This window comes from Lepisosteus platostomus, chromosome 6, assembly GCF_059453375.1.
Source record: "Lepisosteus platostomus isolate fLepPlt1 chromosome 6, fLepPlt1.hap1, whole genome shotgun sequence".
Taxonomy (NCBI): Eukaryota; Metazoa; Chordata; class Actinopteri; order Semionotiformes; family Lepisosteidae; genus Lepisosteus; species Lepisosteus platostomus.
The window spans coordinates 24,873,981-24,901,914 of NC_142616.1; the positions used below are offsets into that span (position 1 = coordinate 24,873,981).

The following is a 27,934-nucleotide window of genomic DNA, read 5'->3' on the forward strand; positions in this document are numbered from 1 at the left end:
TAAAGGTTTAAAGAATGACACTTGTTAAACATGATTAAAACATAAATGAAAGTCATTCACTAGTTTAACAAAATGCACATGTTAATTTCAGACAACAAGAATTTTCAAAACATCCAACAGATTAAGTATTAAAAGTTATGACTGTTCCCATTTTGTTTATGAAGCACACTAGGACAGCCATCCAGTATTAATATAGGTATATAATTTCTACTTTTCAAATAAGGCTTGTTTTTTAATGTTTTAATTTTGTTTTCAATAATTAAATTTGACAATACAGTACCTTTACTGGTCCAAAACTGACCAGAAACAAAAATAGCCTATTCACAAAGGCTGTTGGCTATAGTGTAAAATTGATACAATTTTTTTCTTTAGTAAAAAAAAATTAAGAAGTCTAATTTAAAAGTAAAGTAACATTTTATTTAATTTTTGATTTTGAAACTAACTTTAATACCACTTTAATGAAAACTGAAAAAAATCAATGACATGAAACAATCATAAGAAGTTTAACTGAAGTACTAGTGCTTCCTCTTCTAGAAAACCTTCTTATAACATTTATTGTAAGCGTATAGCTTCCACTTTTAAAATTTAATTAATTTTAAATGTATGCAGATAAATCATTTCCATATGAAACATAGAATTCTGTAAATGTGTTCATTTTTGTTTTATGACAGGATGTCCTAAAACCTGGTCCTAGGGAAGCTGCGTATCTAGAGCTTTTCTGAAGGCACCAGCACCTAAGCAGCTGGGAGAAGCTATTAAAGTGGTCCAATTAAACTAACTAAATTAAGATGAGCTAATTGAGGTTTTTAGAAGCCCCATTGAACTTAAAACCCATAGACAACAGCCCTCTAGAACCAGGTTTTAAGGTTTTAAATCAAAATAGTACAGGGGTGGCCACCCCTGGGCCAGAAGAGCCAGAAACAGAAAGGTATTATTGGTTACCTTTAAATTATCAGTTTGTAAAAAAAAAATGGTTCAGTTAAGTCAGTAATTGCATCTGTGCTCATTGAGAGCTGCAGTATATGATATTTTCATTTAAATCATTGTTAAACTCCATAATAGACTAAATCACATGGACAAAATGGATTACTGTATTTCAGAAATGTCAAAACTGATGATATTAGGGGGACTCATTAAACTTGGATTGTGTTTCAGGAACAGGACTGGCTACCCCTGCAAACATCTAGTTTTTGTATAGGATTTTAGAGAATAAACAAAACCTGGAAGTGAAACATTCACCTCTTCATTGACTGTTGGATAAGGAGATTTAATCAAATACCTTAAATGCCTTTAGGAGTCTCCTAGTGTTCATTGCTTCAGAAGGAATTTGTTCAGTTTTAAGTGGATACCGTTCTGAAGCAATAAATTGGGCACATGATGGAGCACTGCTGTCATTTAGTAAGTTAATGAAACGTACATGTCTTAAAAGACTTATGTGAAGGTCAGTAAAGATAAATCAATGAATTATTAAAACAGCATGAAACCAGAGGTGGTGTTTTGTTTTGCTGGGTCATTGACAGCAATATTATCATATAAAACAAGTACCAGTTGATTTATTTATATATATTAATATAAATGTTAATATTAATAGACAAGTAGTAACTGCTTCATAACTATTTTCATCAGCACCAACACCTTTTTAATCTGGTGTCTAAACAGTTCTTTGTGTAAAGCTTTAAAGATTTCTTACATACTATATACACCATACTGTATGTATGTCTAAACAATGGTGTATGTAAATTCTTTATAAGTCAATTTAAGGAATAAGGATTAATTAAATATAAAATTAACTGAAGTAAAAATAATGTTTTTCTAACATGCTTTTGTTATGTGTATTGCTTTAAAAACTTGAATGTACAGTAATGAACAAATATATTAAACTACAACTGTATTTAGCCTCATCACAAACCTTATTTATAATATAAGTACTGATTATGATACTGTGCATTTTCTTTAATCAAAGGGTTATAATAACTAAGTTATTACAGCAAGTAAGTTTTCTAAAAATTTCTACAAGTTTAATTTTTTTGTTTTTTTCTCTTAAAAGTAAATGTCCTCCTTCATCCATTGAGAACTCTTGTAAAAATCTATGGATTGTTGTCTTTCTGTTTCTATACATTTTAAAGACGTTGAAATTCAGAGAAATCAAAGAGAATTTAAAAATCAATAAATATAAATGCAGTTGAGTTAGTGTCATACATGTTTAGAAAACACACACTGTAAGACACTGATGTCTTATGGTAAATAAAGTAAGTTTACTCTATTTGTTGTACAGCACAAGTACAGTTCAGATAAATAATAAGAAAATGTTGTCTTCAGACACCTTACTTTATATTAATGTTGTGTAAACTGTCTCAGTAAACACTACAACTGCTTTGTACACAATTTTTCCGAGTTCATTTCTCTCCATGCCCTGCAAAATAATGATTTATGTGTCTGAAACTTTCACCTTCAATTGTTAGTCTGTTCACATTTTAGTAAAATACTGTATTGAGAGGCAAAACTAAAAACAACATTCAGTATTGTGTTATTCTTGACCTTGAATGAAATGTCCTTCCACCCCAACAAAACTGCGAAGGAAAACTGCTCTGCATGGTTTTAAAATCCTTTTGTAAGAAAATAAACATTTTAATATCTTCTTATTGTTCTTTTGTGGACTGAAGGTGATGCTGCATGATAAAGAAAGAACCAGTGTGCTGTAGGCTCTGTAACTAATTCCCAAAGCATACCTCAGGTGCGTGCCCTGCCAGATTTGAATTTGTAAATTTTTTGCATTATTTGATTTTTCATTTTTGGTATTTGTATTATTTTCATTGCTGACCGCATATACAGTGCAAACATTTGTGTAAAAATATTTCACATTAAACAAGAGTGTACTGCATTTGATTCGATATACATCATATATTAAAATGGTAATAAATTGCATTTATATGTACCCACAATGGTCTTTTGCATTGGTTGCATCCTTCACAGAGACTACAGGTGTAAATTAAACACCAAATTAAAAACCATAGCTTTTTGTTAAACTCTGGTGCAACCTTTGAGCTGTGCGCCGTTCCTGTTCAATAAACTAAACTAACTCCCTGACTGTGAGCAGTGAGAATAGTTTTAAGTGCTAATAGTGCCAATTGTGCAGGTTTGGGATCAGTCAGCTGTTGAATCTCTTGGCTCCTAGCAAGATGGTGACCACAATAGCATCTCAGGCTCACTGTGGCATTAGTGAGGGATGCTGAACTGCTGTATGGTGCCACAGAGATTATAGTGCATCAGAACAATGAATGGCTTGATAGGTGGGCAGATGGTTAAAACAATCAGCCCTTTCTCATTCTTCTCATGTAGGTACAGATGTTGTTATTGTGAGACAGGATGTGAAGATACAACAGAATATTTTCAAATTGGATGAATGTATAACAAATATGCTTAACTGATATCTGTAAACTATTGTCTATTCACTCAACATTTGCTGTTTCCCACTCCTGTCTCTTAAGCCAGTTTGATCTTTATTCCGTCTTTGACCCAGTGGAACACTCTCAACAGTCACCTACCAAGGAATTTCTGGCACTGCTCGCACCTGATTCTCCTTCTACCTCTCTGCTCTTATTTACCATGGTGAGGCTCCTAGAGCTCTGTACTTTGTCCTCTACTGTACTCTATCTACATCCATTGGCTATCTCCCTTTGAGTCCTACTGATACTCATATTTTCCCCTGTGAGAGGGTTAAAGATTGCAGATCTTATCTGCACTGCATTCCCCAGAAGGCTGTGGGGAATGACCCACTGTCCTTTGTCAGAAGTATATGATTAGTCTGTGACGTTTTGAAAACCAGAGTGGCATTCCGGGTGTAACGAATACGCCCCTGCGTATATCAGGGATCTAAAGCCATCCTTTAGCTCACCTGGCAAGTTCCCTGTTGCGTGACACCGGAGACCCGGGTTCGCGCCCAGGCAGTGAGGGACGAACTGGCAGGGCAGGAGCATCAAGGGTGGAAACCCCAAGAACCGTTACACAGGCCTCACTATGTGAATTCTGTCAACAGAATTCATATTAATTGAAATGCACTGTTTTGGTGGAACAAGGTATTAAGAATGAAGCCACAGAACAAGCAACCACATGAGCACTTGCAATTTGAATTTCAGTTGTGCATTGAACTGAGAGTGCATCTGTTTTGTTTCATGCTTAGCTCTATCTAGTAAGAGACTGACTAACCACATTGTTTTTTTATTATAACAGCTTTTCAGACCCTTCTATTTGAAAAGATGCTTTCAAAGGCTGACATTCTTTTTACCTTATTCTTCTACTTTTTTTCCTATTGACTTCACCACCGGTCTCCCTCACTACTACTCTACCAAAAACCTTGATGTCATTCTTAATTCTGACACTTGTACTACAAAGATGTTTGTTCTCTGACATGACCTTGGTGCTTCTTCTTGAGCAATCAGCTCAGAATCTGCCCTTATTAATTATTCGTTTGTACTGCTCCAAACAACTCTCAGTCCAGGCACTGGTACTTTGTATGTTGTACTGTAACTTGGTCTGTTGTACTGTATGTCACCTTGTCTTTTTTCATACTCCTCTGTTCCATTACTGAAGTTCATCCTCTGACTGCCTATTGCTGCACATATCTGATTGACCATTGTAGTTCTAACTGTTGTAAACTTGTCATCTTAATAAACTCTACACTTATGCTCTTCCTCTTACACTTATTCTTTTGCCAAACAAAAAGCAGATTTTTTTCCTTTTGTTTTCTCCTTTTTTTCATTGTAGTAAACCTCCAAATCACTGACTGTATTCTCCTTTTTTAGCATTTTCTTCTCTGCAACCTACAACTTATCTAGAGTTGAGTAGTTTTTTGCCATATATACAAGTACATCGGAATTCTTAATCACGCTGATCTCTCGGGACATGCACAGTACAACAGACAACACCACACAATGTAGACAACAGGAAAAGACAGCAATACATATGTTGTGGGGGAAAATAAATATGTAGTAGTGAGACAAAAAAAAAAATTAAACCATGGTAGACCATGCAAAAAGTGCATAGTGCAGATGTGCACTGCAGTAGGCTGTTGAGGATCCCTACTGCAGTGGGATAGAAGCTGTTCTTGAGTCTTTAATGATGCTGTACCACTTGCCAGAGTGCAGAGGGGGGGACCAGTTTGTGGCTGAGATGGTTGGGATCCTGAATGATGGCTTTATTATCACAGCAGATGTTGTGGCTCTCACCAATTGATGGTAAATCACATCATATAATCCTCTGTGCTGTTGCCACAACCCCTTGTAGTGCATCTCTGTCATGCATGGTAGTATTGCTGTACCACACAGCGATGCCACTAGTGAGGACACTTGCTATGGTGCTACGATAAAAGTTAATGAGGATCTGCTTCCCCATACCACATTTCTTTAAGCACCTCAGAAAGTGCAGGCACTGTTGTACCTTTTTCAGACTGGCTACAGTGTAGTGAGACCAAGCCAAGTTGGTAGAGATCTTTAAATAAAAAATTCACTTAAATATTATTGGTTACAAGATCTTATTAGAGATTAAAAAAGGTCTGACATGAATTGTCTTGTTTTTAACCTTTACATCAACAAAAGCTGAAATTTCAATAAGGGTGTGTAGACTTTTGATATCCAATGTATTTGCTTCCATGAACTAATGTAATTTCACTAATTATTTCCATGAACTAATGTAATTTAACTTTGACGAGGATTCCTCAAGTGGTCATGCACGATTGGCTTAGCTCTGTTGGAGGTAAGGCTGGAATTATTCAGAAAGGATTAACAGTGCCTTCAACTCCTTGGCAATTGCTGACTAGCAGAGATGTCAATAATGAACACAAAAATAATAAAATACCATGGAAACATACCCAAGGTGGGGTGTGGGGGACAAGGTGCAGTAAAAAAAAATGAACTTACTTGCATTTATGTGAAAAAGTGCACGGATCATTCACTGATTATTCTGAAGACTATCAAAGATAGATGGAGTTTTCTACAGTTAACTGTCCCAATTTCTATGCGAAAATCCTTCAGTCCAAATATTTGCCATTTTTTATATTACACTGGTGCTATCTGTACTTTTAGTTGACTGTGCCATTTATTGAAGTTGTTATACCATACAAAAAAAAAGTTAAATTATTTAAGCAAATTACAAAGTGTATAATGTTTGTTTTTTCAGCCTTGAATAGTTCTCTGCTATTCAGCTATTTCAGGTTATAAGGGCCTTTCATGATATAGGTACAATACATGTAAGCCACAGTATCTAAAATAAAAAAGGGGCTTACACATTGATTAATGTACATTTCTAATGAAATGAATAAGTATTATGCACTTTTGGGACATTTAAACAAACAACATATATCAGATGATATCCCCAAAAATACTTGAATATGTTGAAATTGAGAAGAAATAGATATTTAGATATTATATTTTGTTTCTAATGACCACAATTTCCATAATTCAGTCATGTTTTCCCTTTTCTTACTCCTTTCCAAGTCCTTTAATCAGTGGTTAAATAAAAAGAAACATGCCTGCACTAGACATTATTAAACATTTTTCATTAGCTGGAAGTTCTTAAACTTACTGGTGTCTTTACTTCCTTAAACCGTGTATTTTTATTTGTGATACATTTCTAGCAAACCTTACCATATGGGACATCACAAGTTCTGTGTTATGCTCTGCATATCTTATAAAAAGTTAGTTTTATTCAATATAGCTCCAAACATTCATTGGAACATGAATGCAAATATTTAACAGGCTATCCAAATATACCTGTTTGGCTGTATTCCTACTCAAATTCCTAGAGTAGCCAATTAGTCTATGAACTACACTGAAAAGGTGTTGTAAAATTATCACAGTACTTGAGAGTAATCATTTTAAACCAATGAAATATGCACTACAAATGTAATGAAAGAATCAATACAAGTGGATGCTGTGCGTTCCAATGGCATATTCTTTTTATGTTATGCACACTGTTTTTCTTTGACTGTTTTAACATTTCTATAGTCCTCTCGAAATTCTTATTGCACTACTGCTTTTGCAATTGTAACTAATTCACAAAATGCAGACTATTATTTCTTTAACGTCCTCCTGCTCTTGTCATGTTAAATGCATTTGCGTCATTGTTATGGTTTAAACAGATTTTAAAAAGAAATGCTTCCTTTAAATATATAAATGGTTTCATTCTAAACTTTGACAAAAACAATTTGAAACTAGACTGAATTGATGCAATAAACCTTATTATCCAGTCCATTTGTCTGTTTAGTGTGCAACCATGCACCACACATCATATTGACTCAAAACCCCCATCTGTTCTTAATTTAATGGAAAAAGAAAAGCTTAACATCTGTCTTCAGCAGTGGACTTTTTGTGCCCTTAGGTGGCACATAAATTTCAAGTCTGAATAGGTACTGAAATAAAAACTCCATGATACAGGGGGAGATAGAAAACCATATTATCGCTTCCACATTAGTTTCTACCTTGAAGGCTATGTGTCAGACAGTATCAGTATCCAAGAGGCAAGTCACACCTATCCTGAACACAAAAATACAGAACTGAGATCAAGGTTGTGATTTAAAATTATTATATTTTCCTATCATTTGAATTGACATTAATTTAGAAAATATTATGGAAATCATTTGCAGTGTGTTTCTATATACATTTGAAACAATATAGCTTGTGGAGGATTCTATTCTGAGACATTTTCTAATTTCCTTTCTATTAATCAGTGGCAGTATGTGGAATTAAAAATAAATAAGGGTTTGTTTCTTGTAATTTGATTATCTGCCAGCAATACAATTCTGCACAATTGTAATCTAATTATCCTTAGAGTTCCATGGCCAAACAGTAGGCCAAGTTGATGGAAATACAGTGTATCTAATGGTGCTTGAAATCAGCATCTTATAATCCACTGTTCTAAGCAAGATTTTTATAAGAAACATTGAGCAGTTTTCATCGTAATGAAGATAGTTTGGCATTCTACATCCTGTCTTAGCACATCCTGTTTGGTGAAAATAATAAACTTAGAATACAGTATAAACAGTACTCAGACAGGATCTCAGAAATGCAATAGAAGGCAGTTGTTTTGTACTTGCTTTAACTGACCCTGGTTCATTTATATTAAAAACATTGTGTTTTTGTTCTGCAGAGACCATGTCTTAGTCGTAAAAACGTGGTGAGACACACAAATAAAAGAAGGCTTTCTTATATTTTAGATATGTCTAACTGCTTGTTAAAGGTACATTTTTTTAATAAAAGTATCTTGTCACAAACATGTATTGTTTTGCTTATTTCTAGAAACCTTCATATCTTATGATTTATTATTTACATTTGCTCATTTATAAACTATATTCGGGTTCTGTTTGGTTGCTACTCACGTTTCAAAGAAATCCTAATTTCCCCACATGAACACTTCGCATATCATTCTCATGCTTGTTGCTCCTTGAAATAGCTGAAAAAATTGAGTTTTTTTGTGTAAATTTGCCATTTTTGGTCAAATTTAAGAGCTTTTAAAAACAAAGCAATGTTATAAAATTTCACTGGCATTTGGTGAATGTGGTGAATATAGCAATATAAAAAACAAAGGTAAGCCTATCTAAGCAAAATGCAATGATACTGTAAGAGACATAGAGGCAAACAAAAGTAACCTAAGACGGCTTGAATTTTCCTAACAGTCTTCATCTTCTCTGACTCATTAACATTATTTATTGTATGAAGCAGGAAAATAAGCCCCAGTGCGATCAAAACTGGATCACTAGATTCTTTTGGTCACATGGACTTGTTTTTACTTAAAAAAGGAGTAAACAAGTTTAATGTTTTAGCTGGAAGATTGAAGCATGTGACAAGCATCCTCAAAGCTACTGTATGTTGAAAAAATAGGAAAGATAGCGGAGGATTGTTTTGGCCTTGCATTTTACGAAGGTGAATCGGTGTGCTTTTTCCTGTGAGGACACATAAAAGATGACTTATTCCAGACTATCCAGTGCACTTTAGTGGATTTAAAGATGGTACTGGAACAAGAGGCTTAGAGAATGCAGAAGAAGACATACTGAACATGTTTTTAAATGGGGAATTATTTTCCAATCTTTTCATTCTAACATTGTGTAATTTAAATGATTAAATTATTAGAATTGGTGTTGGGGAAAGTAACTTTTCAAATATACTGTAATCTGTGGCAAATGGATTACTTTTTTAAAAAAGGTGAAACTTTACATGGTTACTACACACACAAAATTGATCACTGATGATTTTGTAAAACAATTTTCCCACAAATTTGTACTTTAAAAAAAGTAATCTCACACCAAGTAACTTGTAACTTTTATTTTTTTAAAGTAACATTCTGCAACATTTTTAACCATGTGTGAAGATCACCCTTTAACATCACAAAGCAAAAATCCCAGCTGAAAAAAGGAAAGTGCAAAGTATTATAAGACCTTTGGGGTTGATATGTACAGTATTTTACACACTAGAAAAGGAATAAATATAACATATATACCAGCTATATCTAAATCTTTGAACAACAACAATAATCTGGATGCATACATGAAAAAGAAAGCAAAGAAGACATGGATTATTCAGAATCTCTCATGCTTTGATATTATTGGAATAAAGGCTTAACACCAGCTCGTAGTAATTGTGTTACTTGAAATGAATGGCAAACATCTATAAATATTTTTTGAGCGACATGAATTGTGAATTTTCCTTACTGAACTTAAAATATAATTAATAATTTTGCATGCATTTAATGGGCCTAAACCCATTAGGATGGGGGGAGGGTTGAAACCTTGCAGTGAAGCTGTTCAATCACTGCTCTTCCTAACCATCCTGAAAGCACGATGATTTTCTGCTGGAGTTCATTTTTATGAAGTGTAATTGGGAAATTCAGAAGAATGGAGTCACACAGGGACTTGTTACTTTGAATTGAAAGCAACAATCTATAATTTTGATATAATAGGCAATGTAGTCAAACTAAATACTTATTTTGCTGCCCGCATTGTACAATATACCGGAGGTTATGGATGTTACTCTTTTCCTTCATATGGGAACTATGGAAACTTCAAATTAAAATTAATGACTGTTGCAGTTTAAAATGAAAAAAGGTGAATAGCCCTTTCCAGTGTATTGTCAAAAGAAAAGCATTTTTAATGACTATTGTTTTCCTAAGGTGTTTCAGTGGCTAAAATCAGCAAATAAAAAATAATAATTTATATAATCAAGTAAAACTTTGAAACACATTTTAAAAAAACCTGCCAGAATCCTGAAATTAGAACACACTGTATTTTATTACATTAATATTGTAATATTTGTAAATATAATATTTTAATATTTTATTACATAGATTTAGTGGATACATGGACAGTATGAAGTTGGATTATAACAAAACATACAGTAACAAAAAATCTCCAACTGTGATATAAACTTTCTTTAAATAATACTTGAATTATCTTGATGGTATTCATCCAACTTCATCACATTTGACAACCCCCCAGAAGACAGGCAAATGTGCTCCAATTGATAGAGTATATGTGTTTTAAAGAGGTAATAGATTCATAATGGATTTATATTGTGTTTTTTTGCCATGGTTTCATTTGTGAAAGTGAATGAAACTGCAGCATGTAAAATAAAGCACAATGATTATTACTACTGATAAATATGAGCAGCTACATTTACTGTATAAAGTGACTTACATTAAAGGTTATTAATGTAATAACATAAAAGAGCTGAAGGGCTATGTAGGCTAAAATTCTTTATTATGTGTTCAGTAACCAAAATGTTCTACAGTAAAATGTGATGTGAAGCTGGTCTGTGATTTATGAGGCTTTAGAAAGAAATTCATGAAGATAGAATCAGTAATCTTTTCTCCAAAGCACTGTAAATCAGTGAGACAAGTGCTTTCAGTAACTATTTGTTTTGATTGATAAAAAGTGCCTGGAGAGGCCCAAATATTTTTTTTCAAAATACTATTTAAATAAAAACTGTATTCAGTGTATTATAACCAGTATTTAATAAGTACCCACATCATGGTTATATAATATTAAAAGGCAGATCTATTGCATACCACCTTGCAAAAATAACCAAAAGCAACCTGTAGATAGATACTGTAACAGTACATTATTGTGAAAATGGAACAGATATGGTCATAAAACGTTACCTTTCAGCCATGTTCCAAGGTGAGAAACAATCAAGACAGTCCTGTTTCATAATTATTGGATTGTGTTTTTAGTTATCAAACCATATACTGTAGGCTCACAGTCATGTTAGAAGCATGTCAGCTAATCAAAATTAAACACAGAACATAGGTAAAGAAGGTATAGGAAGCAATAACATTTTAGGGTTTTTGTTGTTTCCTCTACTTGGCAAAGTTTTCTGAGCAGCTGTGTACCCATTGAGACCCTTTTGTGTGAATGTAACTGTCCTACTGTATGTTATCCCCTGAACTGGCAACATGGCAATGCTTAATCACGTATCACACAATTTACTCAGAGGAATTTAACACAAACTACACAGAAGTGATGTATTCTTCCTCTGCTTACACTAGTGTCAAATGTAATAGTATCATGAACCCCACTCAGAGTCTTACATACAGTAATGAGTTAAATGTAAAGCTCAACTATAACATGTTTATAAGAGTAGATTAACTATAACCTTGATTTCCAGGCTCTTGTTATGTACGATTTCCTTTCCAGAAAGGCTTGTAAACATATTTAAACTCTGAAATGGTAACTCTCACTATAATTGTATACTATACAGTTTGATGTAGTCTAGCAATTTCTATTGGATTGCCAGACAACTAAAGACATTATGGCATTTTATTATAATGCTCTGTTAGGTAACATTTCAACATTTGTATACAAAATCATATTATACTATTAATATAATACATAATTTGCATTGTTTTCCCATTACCCATTTCAGTAATTATTTTTTTCTCTTTTAAATAGCTGATTGTTTTCCATTTTTAATTTAGTTTATGCTTTTAAGTGAATACAAATTTCAAATTAAAAGTCAGTCAGCAGTGAATACTCATGTAAGAAGTGTAGAATCACATGAAAACATGCACAAAGATGGATTGCTTTTAAAAATATACTAGTGTTTTATTTGGATGAAAATTTTCATTTTGTAATGAGTGCTCCTCATTAGTTTGACCCCAGCTAATCCAATCATGCTTAATATAGTTTATGAATACAGGTTTCAGGGAAAAGACAGGATTACATTCTCAACATGCTGCTAATAATAATTTTAAATATCAGTGCAGTTATAGTACACAGTCAAGACAAAACAATGAAAGATATCATTTTATCATAATTTTACAAACATGAAGTCCTAGGGATTAAGTCGCATTGCTGTCCCTTCAGACATGAGGAAATTATTCCTTTTTACGGCATTATGATAAATGTACAAAATACATAAGACTACACAGACGAAAACAAGTAATGGTCTACATCTGTCAAGCCTAAACTTAGATTTTGTTCTGTTGTTGAAATATTGCTTTTTTACTTGATACACTCGAGTGAGGTGAAACAATTCTATGTCTGCTCTATACTTTTAATGCATTTAATGTTTAAATGTACAGTTTATGACATATAGTTGAATATATACAGTATGGAGCTTTTCTAAAACGCTTTTAAACAAGTCACATAAAGTCAAGTACGTTATTTCCAATTTTATTCAGGTATGCAAGATTATTTGAATATGAATATTTTGAAGTCATGGGATAAAGCTTTGGGTATGGATTCATTACTATCTGTTACAAGCTTTGTTCTACCACACTGCATCAAGAGCTGTCACTTTTAAGTAATGTTCTCTCTGCGTAATGACTGTACTTTTACAGTCAAATGCTAAAATTGCTCGATTGGCAACACATGCAGTTATTTTAAAAAGAAGGTTTATATAATAATGCAGATGGTAAGGAAATCATTAACAATAATGACAAAACACAAGTTAGAGGTTCATTTTGCAGAACCACCACCTTTCTTTTGTAGATGATAGAGTTTCACAAGAACAAATGTATAAACTTGTGTTTATAACTTACAAATGGAAAGGCCTTACTTTCAGCTAAGACCTCATTTTTGTGCAGTGTTTGGGTCCTACTGTTTAAGTACTTTGTTTTCCAAGACTTAAGACCAATCACAAAAGAAAATGAATGCACAGCTTTGGTCATCACTGAACTTATCTGCAGTAAAGTAAAGCTGGAACATGATACAAAAATGTTACTTGACAACATAGTTCCTTCATATGGAAAGCTGGAAGGTAGAATTTTCAGTTTCTTTTGCTGCATGTGTTTATTGCCATTTACTTATAGTCTTCCATTTAAAAAAAACTGATCTTTTATTATAATATTATATACATATATATCACTTCCATTCCCTGAAATCACCCACCGCATTATTTGAATAAAACATTGTAATAAGCTCTTGTCTACTTCATGTCATTAATAAACAGTCAGCAATTTCAAATTTGACCACTGTGGAAAAACATCGTCTTGGTTAACAAAGGGCTAAAAGAAGAAGGCCAGACAGCGGATCTTTTACATGGGACAGACTTTGTTTTCAGGAATGGGAAGCTGAGCAAAGGAACTTTGCATGCTTTGCTCCTCTTCAGCTTTCTCAGTGATGTTGTTCGAAATGGTGATGCGAGCAGCTATGGCAGACATCTCCCCTTCATTGCTTTCAGCAGTCATCGGCCCCCTGTCAGTAGTCTGGTTAAGGTTCATATCCGTTGCTGATCCATTACAGTTAAACAGCTGAATTAAACACTTCCTAAACTGGAGAGAAAATCGAAAAGTACACGATAACATACAGGAATCAAACAGTACTTTTTATCTCATAAGAAAATATGCCATTTGTGAATAGTAATAGTTTCAAATTGCACGTTGTGAATTAGTTCTCTTCTTTTGTGTTCTGGGATCTACAGTTGTCACCTGGACTTGCAGTCCTTGCACCTCACTGTCATTCTGTTGCAGGAGAAGAAATGTGTACAGAGAAGTGTGGGACAGTGGATATTCTCTGGCCTAACACCTGGAAGGTTGTGGGTTTGAATCCTAGTACTGAAAGTAAATACATTGAACTGTGAGCTATGTTTTTTACTTGGATTGCTTTAATAAGATGCACAACTGTTAAAATGGTTACAAATAACAAATTATCTTGCAAGATAAATTATAAGCTTTATAATATAATGCAAGATAAATTAACAATAGTTCATTATTCGTGATCTATTTATTTAGAAACTTATAAAAAATGCATTATCTGCCACTGTAATACTTGTAGTACTTTGGTGCTTTATAATTTAATCCTGATCTATATCCCAATTAAACAAAGTGTTTTTCCCTATCAATTGCTCTTTTTTTGCATTTCCCCATCTAGGTTGTTGTTGGTTTTTTCTTTTCCTTTATTACATTTTTTACTTTTCCTTTATGTTTTTGTTAAAGTTATTCAGTATTAGAAAACACTGGGAAGTAATAGAGTATTAGCCCAGTTTTGTCTAATTGATAAGCGAAAACCAACCTATAGCCTGTGGTGAATCTTATTTGTCTTTAGGTGACATTTTGAACATAACAAAATACAAGAAATCTATAAGACCTAGTGCAAAATATAAATATATATATATAATATACTGTATGATAAACTTGTCTTTGATATCTTATTTAAATTCTGACTTATTTTAAATATATAAATTCTATATTTAACTTACTGTATAAATACTACAATCCACACAAACTGTCCTGACCTACAGTTCCAAGAACAACAGGAACAGTGCTGTACTTCATCTGAAAATTACTCTTCATGTTATCATAAATTTGTTTCCGAAATAAAATTACCATCCCTGCACTGAAATGTTAACAAAATACTCAGCTTTTCAGCTACATGAGAGCCTGCACACACTGTTGTGTTTAACAATCAATTTCTTGTTTTCCAATATCTGGACTCTGAAGGGCTTTCTGGGTTATCCCTATCAGGGGTGCCAATTTCATTTAATTTTACCACATTTTTAAGAAAACGTGGAATGATATAATACTAAATGCTTTGCAGATCAATCACACAAGTACAGTGTTGCACTAAGACAGCAATTAACTTAATCAATGTTGAAATGGAAGTGTAGCATATCTACTAGTGTTCCATAAAATTACAGAAATAAAGTGGTCTTTATACTAGTTATGAATTCTTTGGTTCTTTTGTGACTAATGCTTTCTATTGAAGCATGTCAAGTAGCCTTATGTCCCTGATTTATTTTAAATCTGTTTAGAGGGTAGTTGTTATGCAGTGGTTGTCTGACATTCCCATGCACAGTACTGAGCATTTTAGAGCTTCTCCTTTGAACAAAACAAAACTCTATTGTCCTACTAGTATTCTCTTTGTACTGCAAGACAACCTGACACTGATGTAGTGTCCTTGCCTTGCATTCAGCTTTATAGTTTTTAATCCTTCTAAATATTATGATAAAAAGCCAAGGAAATAATTGTTCTACACTTGCACATGCTATAATAATATTCTGCAGTCAGCCCCCATCATGTGAGAGGTAGAAGCTCAGACAGGCAGATATGTGATACAAGGTTATATTGAATTAATGAAGAGTGCCTGGTTGTGTTGCAATCTAATACAAGACTTTTGTCTAAAGGATCAGTTTTTCACCTTAAAATTGATAGCAGTCCTTTTGCATGTTTGCCTGGAGAATTTACAATAGTATGCCAATTTAGATTTATGACTATTTTAAAGAAAAGCTAAGAAAAGACATTTAAGTTGAAAGGAGGGAATTAAATTATACACATGCTAAACAGAATGTTTTTTTCTATAAAGTCCAAAAAACTGGCATGGCAAATAAAGTGTTCAGTGGAACTTATAATGGATTATAACTTGTTGCATATATATTTTGATGTAAGAAACAGGTTATTTAAAAATGTATGAGGAAAATACAGATAATATGTGTTTTCCTTCCAAAATATTAGATAGTACCCAAAAAACAAGTCGATCTATCTCCAATGGCAATTACAGCCAGAGCTCTTTGTGAACCTCTAGTAAAAATTGCTATTCTGCAGACACCCATGGAGATATGAGACCACTTTTTCAGTGTTTTTTTTTTTCACAAGCCATGAAATAAATCATCTGACTCTGATTTTCTATCTTTTTTCAGGCTGAATTATACTTCTTTCTACTCACCAGCTAGTGCCTTAAAAGCCTTATGACTGTTTGAATAGACAAATTAGCCAGGTCTGCTGTTGCCTGCAGCAATGCCTATGTGATAAGGTACATGCTCCTTAAAAACATGCCTCTTATGAGGTACATCAGTTTTCCTATGAAAAAAGGTCCGCTGTGCTAGTGCTTTAGAGACCTCAGGGTTTACAGGAATACCATCATTGTCGTTACATCATAAAGAACAAGTCACTCCTATGGAAATGACCATTTTCTAAAATGTAAATGTAAATGTAAATTGGCCATTACATGTGAATTTGTTTTTGTGCAGAATCCTTTTGTTAGAATATAGGCCTTTTCATAGTATTTGCAGAATATTTAGTGAACACAATATTACATGTTAAGAACATGTTACAGATTAACTTTCATCCATAGTCTATATGTGCTACTGATCATTTATAAAACTGCAAGACAGCACCAGCAAGTGTTGGAACAAAGGAAAATGGCATATGCACCCTGGGTCTCATTTTTAATGAGAGAGAATGGAGCTACACTGCAGAAGACAGTAATTACACATGTAATCTGGACACCACCAAATGGCCCAGAAAAAGGTCAGTCAGAGTACTTAGAGATACAGATTTAAAAATAAAAAAGCCATAACCTTAATTAAACAAGAAAAGGTCACGCAGAATGAGCCAGGTTAGTCAATTTTCCATTTTCTCGAGTATGTTCAAGATTACTTCAAGGCACACTGCAGAACACATCATTTTTAAAGGTTCCCTACTGCCTCTACCCCAAATGTAGACACACTAAAACCTCTGTTGCCAAAGCACATCAGCTTAGAGGTCAAAGACAAAAAGTACAAATTTTCCTTTCATGCAATGTCAGCAGTTTCATGCTTCACCAGTAGCAAAAAAGCAATACAGACTAGTAATTATCCCCATCGTTTATAACTGAATATGTTTGATACTGAAGGTGATAATGGGTTTTGATCAGCTTATGTTAGAAGAGAATTTACTCTATTAATGCACCTACATGATATACATTTTTGAAGATCATAAAATGGAAGAATTGTGATAACAGGTGAAAATAAAGTTTATTTCCACACAGTGAGCTCCATGGAGGTTTTATGCTCATAATGATTTTCAAACGGCACAGGCCACATGCAACTCTGAAAGCATTAGCATTCTACTGGCATATACACCTGCTGTAAGAGTGCCGGAAGTGTTCTACTTGATCCTAGGGGGACTGGCCTTGAGAGGCAGCAATATTTCTAGTAGATATGGAGAAACAATCCTGTAGAATTTATTTCAAAGAATGAGAGAAGTGGTGGTCTTTCCTGATAATTTCCTTCTACATTCTGGACTACTTTTAACAGCGCACTCCAACCAATTCATTCAGTGATAGAAATCAAATTATAAATCATGCCAAGGGCAGTAATATCATCCTTAATAGCTTCTTCTATAATGTAAAAGCCACACAACTGCCTTCACTAAGCATAATTATACAATGTCATATGTTTCACAGTCCAGCCAGATAAAATTTCTAAACCTAACCAAACAAAAACATTTTTTCAGAATTCGACTTTTCGAAATGTATTATTAATGGTCTCACAATGGATTCCAACACCCAACTGCATTAGTATGGTATATGGATTATTTGTCACAATAGTGCAATACTATTGTCGCAATTTGTTGCAATACTTTTTAGTTACATTAACAAGCTGCCAAAAAGTTGATTCTCATCACCACTATTCTATGAATCTGTTTTTAGGAAACATTCCCATTCTTTTAGTTTTAATTTATGTTTTTCCAATAACTGGAATTTAACATACTGTATACAGAAAAGCATTAAAAATGCAATAAATTAGTATTCAAATCAATAATATTTTTATGCCTCTCTCTATATAAGGGTTTACACACCTATTGATTTTAAGCATGTCTTTTTCTTTGCTATGTTGAAAGTACCTAACCTATTACAAATTCATGCATGGTTGTGGCCTCTTAGTTACCTACTCTAATATGTAGAGATCTGGACAAAGCTGTGAAGTTAAAGACTCAATATTTGGCCCAAGGGTGAGAGGTGATGCATTATCAATCATCTCAATAATAATTTAAAGACCGTAATTATTCTTGATCAATTATGGATACAGGTTAAGTCTCTAAATAAACCATCTAACCTTTATAGGCACATCTTATATTTTCAAAATTGTATGGTATTGAGAAGACTTAATTCTAATTTCTGCCAGTAGCATGGTGTTTCCAGACTTTTTTCACTTATATGCTGAATATATATGTGGAATACATTCACAAAGATCTGCAGACATTCACAAAAATCCAACAGGATGAGGGACATCTGCAGTTCTGTTCAGTACTATTATTCCGACTATCTTTCAATACCTTAGACACAGATTGGCTACTGTACCTCTCATACCTTACACACACATTGGCTGCCGAGGCTACAGACAACAGTATCCTCCCTGGTCACCCATCCATCTCTTCCTTATTTATATACACAGGACACAACAAGTTTAGAAATAATGTGGTCTTTGTGCTAGTTACGAATCCTTTGGTTCAGTTGTGACTCAAGAATATCTACTCTTTTCCTCTATCTGGAGGGTGCAGTGGCTCTGTTGCTAAGGATCTACACCTGTGGCTGGAAGGTTGCCAGTTCATATCCCATAGTCGACATAGGAATCCTACTCCATTGGGCCCCTGAGCAAGGCCCTTAACTACGCCAGGAGTGCTGTATAAATGGCTGACCCTGTGCTCTGACCCCAAGCCTCTCTCCCTGTCTGTGTGTCACATGGAGAGCAAGTTGGGGTATGTGAAAAAATACTAATTTCTAATACAAGAAATTGTATATGGCCAATAAAGTGATCTTATCTTATCACTATCCCTGAGGATGTGGAGTCAGTTCAAAATATCAGTAGCTGTAAGCAAATTACAAGCATTATACTGGGAAGATCTAACTGATGTTGACTTTGGAGCATCATTGCTTTCTGTTCCAGATTAGACTAGGACTTTTAAAATTGAATCTACAGACCATTACATTTACCAGCCAATTAGCAAATATGCAGAAAAAGCTCATTCATAATAAAATACTTTTAAATAGTACCTGTTTATTCATAAACACATATATGATGGGGTTGTAAACCGTAGCAGTTTTGGAGAAAAAGGCTGGCACTGCTGCTAGACGTGGATCCAGGTGGATTGTGGGGCAGATGGTCACAACAATAGAAAAGGCTGCGTAAGGGGTCCAGCAGATCAGGAATGCCAGGATCATGACAATGACCATGCGTGTGACTTGTCTTTCTGGTTTCCTGGTACTTCCCAGCCTACCTTGAGTATCAGATACCTACAAAACAACAACAACCAAAATTAAATGAGTGTTTTGATTAAAATTACCCAAAGATAGGTAGGTGGTATAGTTTAGTAAAAACAAAGTAAATAGTAACATTGCTTAATTGAGGTACAGTAACAGCTCAAAGAGTTCCCATGGTTGCTACATTATTTTCTCACTTTGCATTTCTTCTTCCAGGGTGTTTTTATTCTTACATATTATGAATATACAGTATATGTAAATTATGGCTCTATGAAAAAAATAATGTATTAAAAAAGAACAAAGAATGTTTAAAAGCCTTCCAAAACGCAGTGTTAGTTTTCTTTTGAACCTGTTTAAAGTTTATAAGAGGGGGGAAAAAAGGAAATTAGGTTGTTCACATTCTTGTTTCCTATCGGAATAGGGAATGTGTGGTTCTGCAGAGTGCAGATTCAATCTGGATTTTTTTCCAAATATTTACCTAATTGATTGCATTTGTGCTTAATTTCATTAAATATTTAAGAAATATTTAGAGGACAAATCTGTTCAAACATTTTCCCTGTGATTCCTATAAATGTGAGTAGTGATCTTTACCTTAAAGGTCAGTAAACTAACAGCACTGAGTATTATCAGAATAACGAGTGATCAAGGAAGTGCTGTCTTTCATATTTGTTTTTAATGGTTTATATTAAAAGAACCTTTGTTACCTTTTTTGTAACGAGGTAAACGTGTTGCAATTTTGTTTCCTACTGGTGTTACTGTTTTGTTTTTTTATATTTTGTTTCCAGGGGTTTGGAAAAAATGTTTTCTCACGCCAGAAGACCTACTGCAAATAGTGAATAAAAGTTTTTGTGTTGTGATTCATTTTAGAGTATTTATTTATTCCATTGTTCTTGTTTGCTACTTATTGTAAGCTCTTCCCTACTAAAGGGGTTCTCATGGTTGCTACATTATTTCCTATCCTTTTTTGGGGTTTTATGTGTGCGACATTGATCAAATTCTGTTCTGATTTTTTGTGCAGTTTCAAAGTCATTGATCTCCATTTGAGTTTTATGTCTGTGTATGAGTGTTAATTTAAGGAAATAATAGGTAGAGGTTTTACAATATTAGCATAGAACCCACATTATAAGAAACTGCATGAATAGACCTGCCAAACTTGCCTTCCTCAGCTTTCTCATAAGCTTTCCGTATGACACAATTATTAGACCTAACGGTAGTATGAAACAGGTTGTGAAGAAAGTGATGATGTATGTATGGTCATAGTAATCCCCTGAATACCTGCAAAAAAGAAAGAAAAAAATAATTACTTCCATTTTAATAGTGATATAACTGCAGTGTTTTGAAAATAGCTGCAATTTAGTCTGTAATTTGAAAATATTTGTATAAACAGAATTTGTAGAAAATTCCTAATGTCTTTGAATTATTATCAGACATGAACTTCATGATTCATTATTTATTATAATAATAAATCAAATAAACTTTCTGAAGTAAATATTTAAAAATCATGCTTCTGTCCTAGCAGGTTCTAGAATTATAACTAATTGTAAGATGCAGGCTGTGAAACTCCTGCAGTTCTGATTAAATACATTCAGCTAAATTGAATGTGTTGCCAATAAATTTCTTTAGTTTAACAAAATGGTTATTATATATATATTTAATGTGTAAGTATGTAAACAAGTAAAATGTGGTGGCATTCCAAGCAATACAAGTTTAAGACCAAGTAAAAATGAAAAGAGACAATAGACACTGTGAAGTAGGAGGAAAAACAACTTAAACAATATTAAGGAATTAAATTTGCTATATTTATGAAAAACAGTATAGTGTTCTACTTAAAGATGAGGGAGCAACTCCTGAGAAATGTAATATTACATACTCAGACCTGTTTTGATTTACTTTCTCAAATTCACATGGATTTGTTACAGGCAAGAAAATTTCCTAGTCAGTAAAAATTATTAAACTGCAGTATGTACAAAGAAGCACAGCAAAACCATTGTCCACAGGAATCATGTTTTACTGTACATTTCTCATCTGCAGAAAAAACACCACTTCTTTTGGTGTCATGAGACATTTCTTTTGGCTGAGTTCTGGTGTCTTAAATTCCTCTTCAGCATACTGTAATGTGAGCAATACGGAGTGAATATCAGCTGAAAAACATCATTTTATTTCAAATGTTCACCTGAGTTCATTATTAATGAAAAATAGCTGGAGATCATGACAGTAGCAACCATTTCACTTTGGAATGTTGTCAGTGGTCTCTATGTACAGTAGCTTCAAAATATTAGTTGTTTAGGCACAACAGCCTGCCACCAAGTACTCAGTCATGCAACATGGAGCAATGTTTTCTTAACCTTATGATGCAGGCTCAATAGCCCCATTCTCTGATTGGGTAATCTATCGTTTTTAGTTGTCTCCAGTACTGTGAACAATGTTGCCATTCAATCTTTACAATGTAAAGCTTTATGTACGTAAAGCTTCAAACCTAAGGTAACAACTATCTTTCCTGCTTCACTTATTTAATTTACTTTGAAATATTATCTGCATGTCTTTAAAAATGAACTCCACATGCTTCCAATTGCTAAACCAGCTATCAGGACGCCATACTGTAAATTAATCCCTTTCTAACTCCTTTCTGTTAGAAATATTTTTTCTCTTTGCTTATTTTACAGTTCTTTCCAGAGTCCATTGGTAGCATGGGGAAAAAGCCTCCCTTATTCTGTTCCCTTAAACAGTCTTTCACTTGTACTGTCTCATGTCTCTACTTGAAAAGTTGCTTAATGAAGTCATGTGTCTTCTGTGTTGCTATCTGCAGGTCCTGCTGCCAGCTCATCAACAGTTTGGAGTAGCACTGTCAGCAGTTCTTCCTGCTTTCCACCTGCTCCATTCTGTTTGCCGCCTTCCCCTCATTACTTTCATAAATAGGGGATTTGTTCACCTTGTCTATCATATAATTAGATAGGAACCTGCAAAGCAATACACATATCCACAAACATGCATTCATGTAAATAAATGGCATTCAGTGGAATTAAAAAAACACCCACAGACAGAAAATTATTTAAATCACTTAATCACAATGCAAACTATGAATTTGTAATAGCTGGTATACAGAACACTAAAACCCTGCTGCTTAAAAGCCTGAAACTATTGAAAATATCTCAATTTACAAACTGCCTCAAATGTGAATAGCCCCTTTCCTGTTCCCCAGATATTAAAATTGGAACTGAATTCACCCATTTCGTGTTCCCTTTCCAGGGGGTCACTGAAAAGCAAAAATGAAACCCTGGTGTGAATAAAACGGCCACTGAACAAAATTAAGGATAGGTGCAGGGACACAATGGGAAAGAACACTTTCATATATTTTTAAGCAATTTAAAATAAAATAGACCTCTTTCTATTTTAGAAAAATGACTACATGTTTTTTATCTCAAAATGGGTGATTACCCATTTCATAGCTGGTAATACAATACATTCTCATGCCTTTTGTCTAGAGTACACTTCTAGACTAGACAGGTATTGTCTGTTAATTAAACACAGGGTTTATTTTTATGTAGATTAAACATTGAACATGGCAGTCATCAACATTTTTCTAATTTCTAACATTTCTGCAGAGATAATTCAATGGGTGAAAAAAATATATTTAAAACCTTTAATATACAGCCATTCCTGTGTAGGGTGCCATCACTGAACCGCATGGTTAGTATGTAGAAAACTATGTAAAACAAAATGTATCTCCATTTTTCTCAAGTTTGAAAACATACCCTAGCTCTGTTTGCACAGACTACATTCCTAACCAGCCAGGATGATGAATATTAGGGATCCTCATCTATTGACATGCCACACTGCAATGGCATAAGGGCTGAGAGCTACATTACAACTACACTTTTACAGATTTCGTGAGCCATGGTTTTCCCATTAAAAAAACATGCACTATTCTCATCTACCCTGGTTATAACGCTGATGTTTCAAGGTGATCTAGATAGATCTTACCAGTTTGGCTCACAAGTGGTACCAATTTTGCTGACAGTGTAGCTGCTCCATCCCAGTGCTGGTGGGATGGTCCAGATGAAAGAGAAGGTCCACACAAACACCAGTCCTAAAGCAGCATGCTTCCCCCGTAACCGGATATTCCCCAGAGGACGGCAGATCACAAAAAAGCGCTCAAAGGCCAGAACAGCCAATGACCACAGAGCAACGATTCCTGCCAAAACAGAAAACAAATTGCCTATGCTGTGAGCATTATGGATGAATTATGTGGATTAATGATATTTTTAGTAGAAGACAAAATGTTTTCTTTTCAAAGTACAGTTATTTTTATAACACATTTTTGCCCAGGCTACAGTGGTGATAAGACCTTTGTTTTCACAGCAAGATATTATATTCCTCATAAATATCTTTGTTTATTTTGAAACTTTTGCACATTTACAGCCTCACTAGCTGTATTGTCACTAGTTTGATGTTATTTCTGTGTACATCAAGGCTTTCTATTATGAATTTTAACATGCCAATAGATTAATTGAAGTTTATTTTAAGAGGTCATTCAAAGCATCACATTACCAAATAATTTCAAGACTTTTCTAATGCTGTAGCTGTCAAAATTTTATGCAACTCTATTAATGAAGCTAATAAAACAGCTCTCCAATAATACATACTATATAAATCATACGGTACATATATACTGAATCAAGTAATAAAAACTGTATACTGAGAACAAGATGGTGACACTCCAATCACAAATACTAGTCCAATATTAAAGAGTAGAAGAGAAGAAAATCAAGAGCAGAATTACAAGAAAGGCATAACTGGAAGAAGCAAAAAAAGAGCAATATTCAGTCACAAAAACAAGAATGGGGGGAAAGTGGGAAATTAAATTAAGGTCCCCAAGACATGCTTGGTAATACAACCATTTTGTACTTTAAAAGTGCTTTATCCCATATGGTGTCGTGAGGGGAGCCAGAGCCTATCTTTGAATGGTTCCTGAAATAGGGAGTCCCTGTCATAAGGCAGATTCATATAACACCCTTGGAAACCCCTAAACATTATCTTTTAATTACATTCAGGCTAACAACACCTTGTCCACCTGGGCAACCAATTTCAACAAGAGGTGACAGGAATGGGTGATAGGCACTACGCCACTCCCAGGTCCCTGAATCAGACAATCTCTTACCACACTGCATGGAGATGCACTCAGTGGGCAGTGTGAAAAATATCTGTGCTCCTAATGTAATGAACGAGTGAGGCCTGAAACACCAAACTAGTTGAAAAAGGGCTGTCAAAAGTGGTGTTAAAAGGAAAATCAATTCACACTGCCCTCATGAAGGCAGTCTGACATAATTTCAGGGTTCTCTTTTGTATTTCTAGTTGATAACAAAGCATTACTTCACATTGCAGTCCTTTAATTCATACATTTACTGTATATAATAATGGGCTTATATCTTCTGTTCATAGGCGTTATGGAATTTTAAACAAATCTTTCCTAACACAATTTCATTTACAGTTTTGCTGTCTGGTAAATCATTTTCACGCACTTATGATAAAGCTTGTGGTTGATTCAATAATAGTTCACATAACTGTTATTAAAAAAACACCAAATACATAGGGCTACAAATAATTGTAATACTGTTTTACATCACCTAAAAGACTTATTTGTCTACTTAGCAATTGCTAAAACACTTCTGAATAAAATAAATGACGGATTGTTATACCATTTGACTATAGTCATCATCATTTCAATAATACTTACTCCTTTATAAGTTTAACTTGTAAGCATTTCCATTCTATCACATTATCCATCCGTGTTCCACGCCAATTCTACGATATTGTAAATTAAGACGAATGATATCTGGGATAAAATCCTAATCCTTAACATTGTGATAATCTAAGAAGTATTAGATCATGTAACTTTCTGTGAGATATATACTACAAACGAATACTAAGAAACGACACTGACACCTGCCGTTTAATTCTTGCTGGTAAAAATAGGACATTAATACCTCGATACACTATCGTGTACTGTATATTCTGTTTAGAAAAGCAGATACTTTGTGCATCCATTACTTACTTAGAAATCTGAAACTTACCAAAAAATGTAACTGCGAATCCTTCAAGAACACAAGCCCATGGTCCCATGAAAAAGTAACCTTTAGCGTTAGTTAGAAAACTTATCGTCCCGCCGATTAGCGATACCAAAAAATCCGCTACAGAGAGATTAACAATAATATAATTCAGAGGTTGTCTCAGCTGCTTGAACCTAAAGGTAACAAGCATCACTGTAAAGTTTTCAGACAGGGACAAAGACGTTACAATGAACATTAACGCAGCCAGAAATTTGAAGTTCCAGGGAGCGATGTTTTCAATCGGACCGGAGAAAGGATCTCCGGGTTTCAATATTTCTGCAGCTTCTGTGTACACTACACCGTTGACTGAAACTCGAAACGAATCCATTTTATGGGGCGCGGGAGGCAAGGAATTTTAGAAAAGTTACTTTTCTTCCGAAGAAAGTTCACAGGTAGAGTCAACTTCAATTACCTTGTGACAGGTAGTGAAAAATAAAGAATTGCATCAGTAAAAGAAAATGTCCCAATTCCTGTAGACATCGGTATTAATTCTACAATCTATAAGAATATTACAGAATATGTCTTCAAAGTATGAAGACCGGTTTGTTCAATTAGCTGTAACAATTCTACTGTTATACAGTACAAGGTGAAAATTTTAATAAACGTTTATCAAGTTCTTCATGCCCTTTCTAAAGTGATTTATACACCTGCTAGGTTAGGGATCCGGACCGTAATCCTCTGTAATAAAAAAAATCGGTTCAACGTCAAAAAACACCTAGGAAAATGATCCAATGAAATAAAACGTGAAATGAAAGTCGCAGAAACGTTAAGGTGTAAGCAGTTGTCCTTTTCCTGCAAGTACCAGTTCTGCACAGTAAGTAGCCCTATAGAGCTATAGCACATGTGCTCTCGATGTTCCTTTATATAAGCTATCGCCGGCCAGTCCTGCAACTGTTCAAGGAATAAATACTCCTGCCCACAAAGAGCATAGAAGACTAACGCACAAGAACCTTGAGGAATCGTCTGTGAGCTAAAGGAAACGAATAGCCTTTTAAATATGGCGTAATGCTCTCAAAGTCTGGATTATAAACTGGGGTAAAGCAAATGAAGACACAATGGTCTGTTGAAACTGGAAAATGACAGGCATCAAGGGAATAAAATATAAATAAGAACACCCCTGTATGGGACTGTTGTGGTTGTATTATCAGATTAGGTTTGAAATTTGTTTTTGAAATATAATTATGACTTCAAATTAATAAACTGCCTTTACGGTCACAGATTTACTGTAGTTTAAGGGATGTAAAACAGTAAAGCTTCCTAACCACCAAATCTCTATATAAAGTTTTACGAAAAAGTATGAATGTACAGTATGTCGTTTATCTACAGTAAGTATAAAAGTACTTTTACAATGTTGAACTTGCTGAACTTTAAGCAAAATACAATGCTCTTTGCGAAAGGTGGGTTTTAATAATCGATTTTGTTTCTGTTTCTGGTTTTAAATACCCCAGCGACAACTCTCAATGTTTATTCCTCTCTACACCAAATATATGGTATGTGTAGCATGATAGGATATAAAAATACCTGTTTAATAATGTGTGGGACTGCAGCATTCTGTTGAAACTTGATATACCGCGGTGTATGGTGCAGTTGACGTGCTTTTTGCACAGTGATATTTCAACCACAAATGCGACTGCCATATGTCATGATTAAGCAAATTGTTACAGAAAATGTGTGATTGATGACATGTATGGCAAGCTGTTTAAAAACATAACTGTGAGCTCCGACTGCTGAAAGAGTTTATGTCCCAGAAATTTCACTTGCACGGATCAACCATGTGACTTCACTCGATAGTTCCATGACCGCTTTATGGAATACAGGAAAGCGCAGGAATTATTTCCTCAAGGGGAATTTTTCTCTTTCTGGGGACTGGAATGACAGCATCCATAATCGCAGGGAGTCAGGCAAACAATTAATGATTTAATTATAAATTATTTCTTGTATATCTTTTTAATAGATCTACAAGAATAATATATAACTACCTTTATAACTTGTAAGAATAGCGTCATGGGTTTAGTTTAGCTTCCTTGAATATACCACAAAATATGGTATCAAGATATTCAGCTATGTGAAAATCAGTTAAATTATTTTCATTAAGGAGTAACTTACTTTTCATTAAATCACTTCATACAAATCACAAATCTAGCTAGTAATTTAAATTCCACATCAATATTTGATAACTTTTAAGGAAGACATATACAGTAGCCACAAATAGTATGTCATTTGCATGAAACAAAGGCTCATTGACCCTAATTTAAATCTCTGCTCAAAGTACTTTTTACATATGGTTGGAATACTTTTCCTTTACAGACAAATGTGACAGTTTTAAATTACACATGAAAAAATAATAAAACTAATGTAATTTTAAAATGACCACAAAGACTTA

General features: G+C 34.1%; 1 protein-coding gene across 1 annotated transcript; it reads right to left on the reverse strand.

The window, feature by feature from the left end:
- Positions 1-11,961: 11,961 nt before the first annotated feature.
- On the reverse strand, positions 11,962-26,492 carry valopa (vertebrate ancient long opsin a). The gene is made up of 5 exons (XM_088635019.1): positions 25,516-26,492; positions 23,426-23,636; positions 20,602-20,719; positions 19,238-19,477; positions 11,962-13,758 (listed from the first exon to the last, which is right to left on the reverse strand). Exons 1-5 carry the CDS (start codon positions 25,877-25,879, stop codon positions 13,522-13,524), a joined length of 1,170 nt encoding a protein of 389 aa, XP_088491145.1. The 5' UTR covers positions 25,880-26,492; the 3' UTR covers positions 11,962-13,521.
- Positions 26,493-27,934: the final 1,442 nt, after the last annotated feature.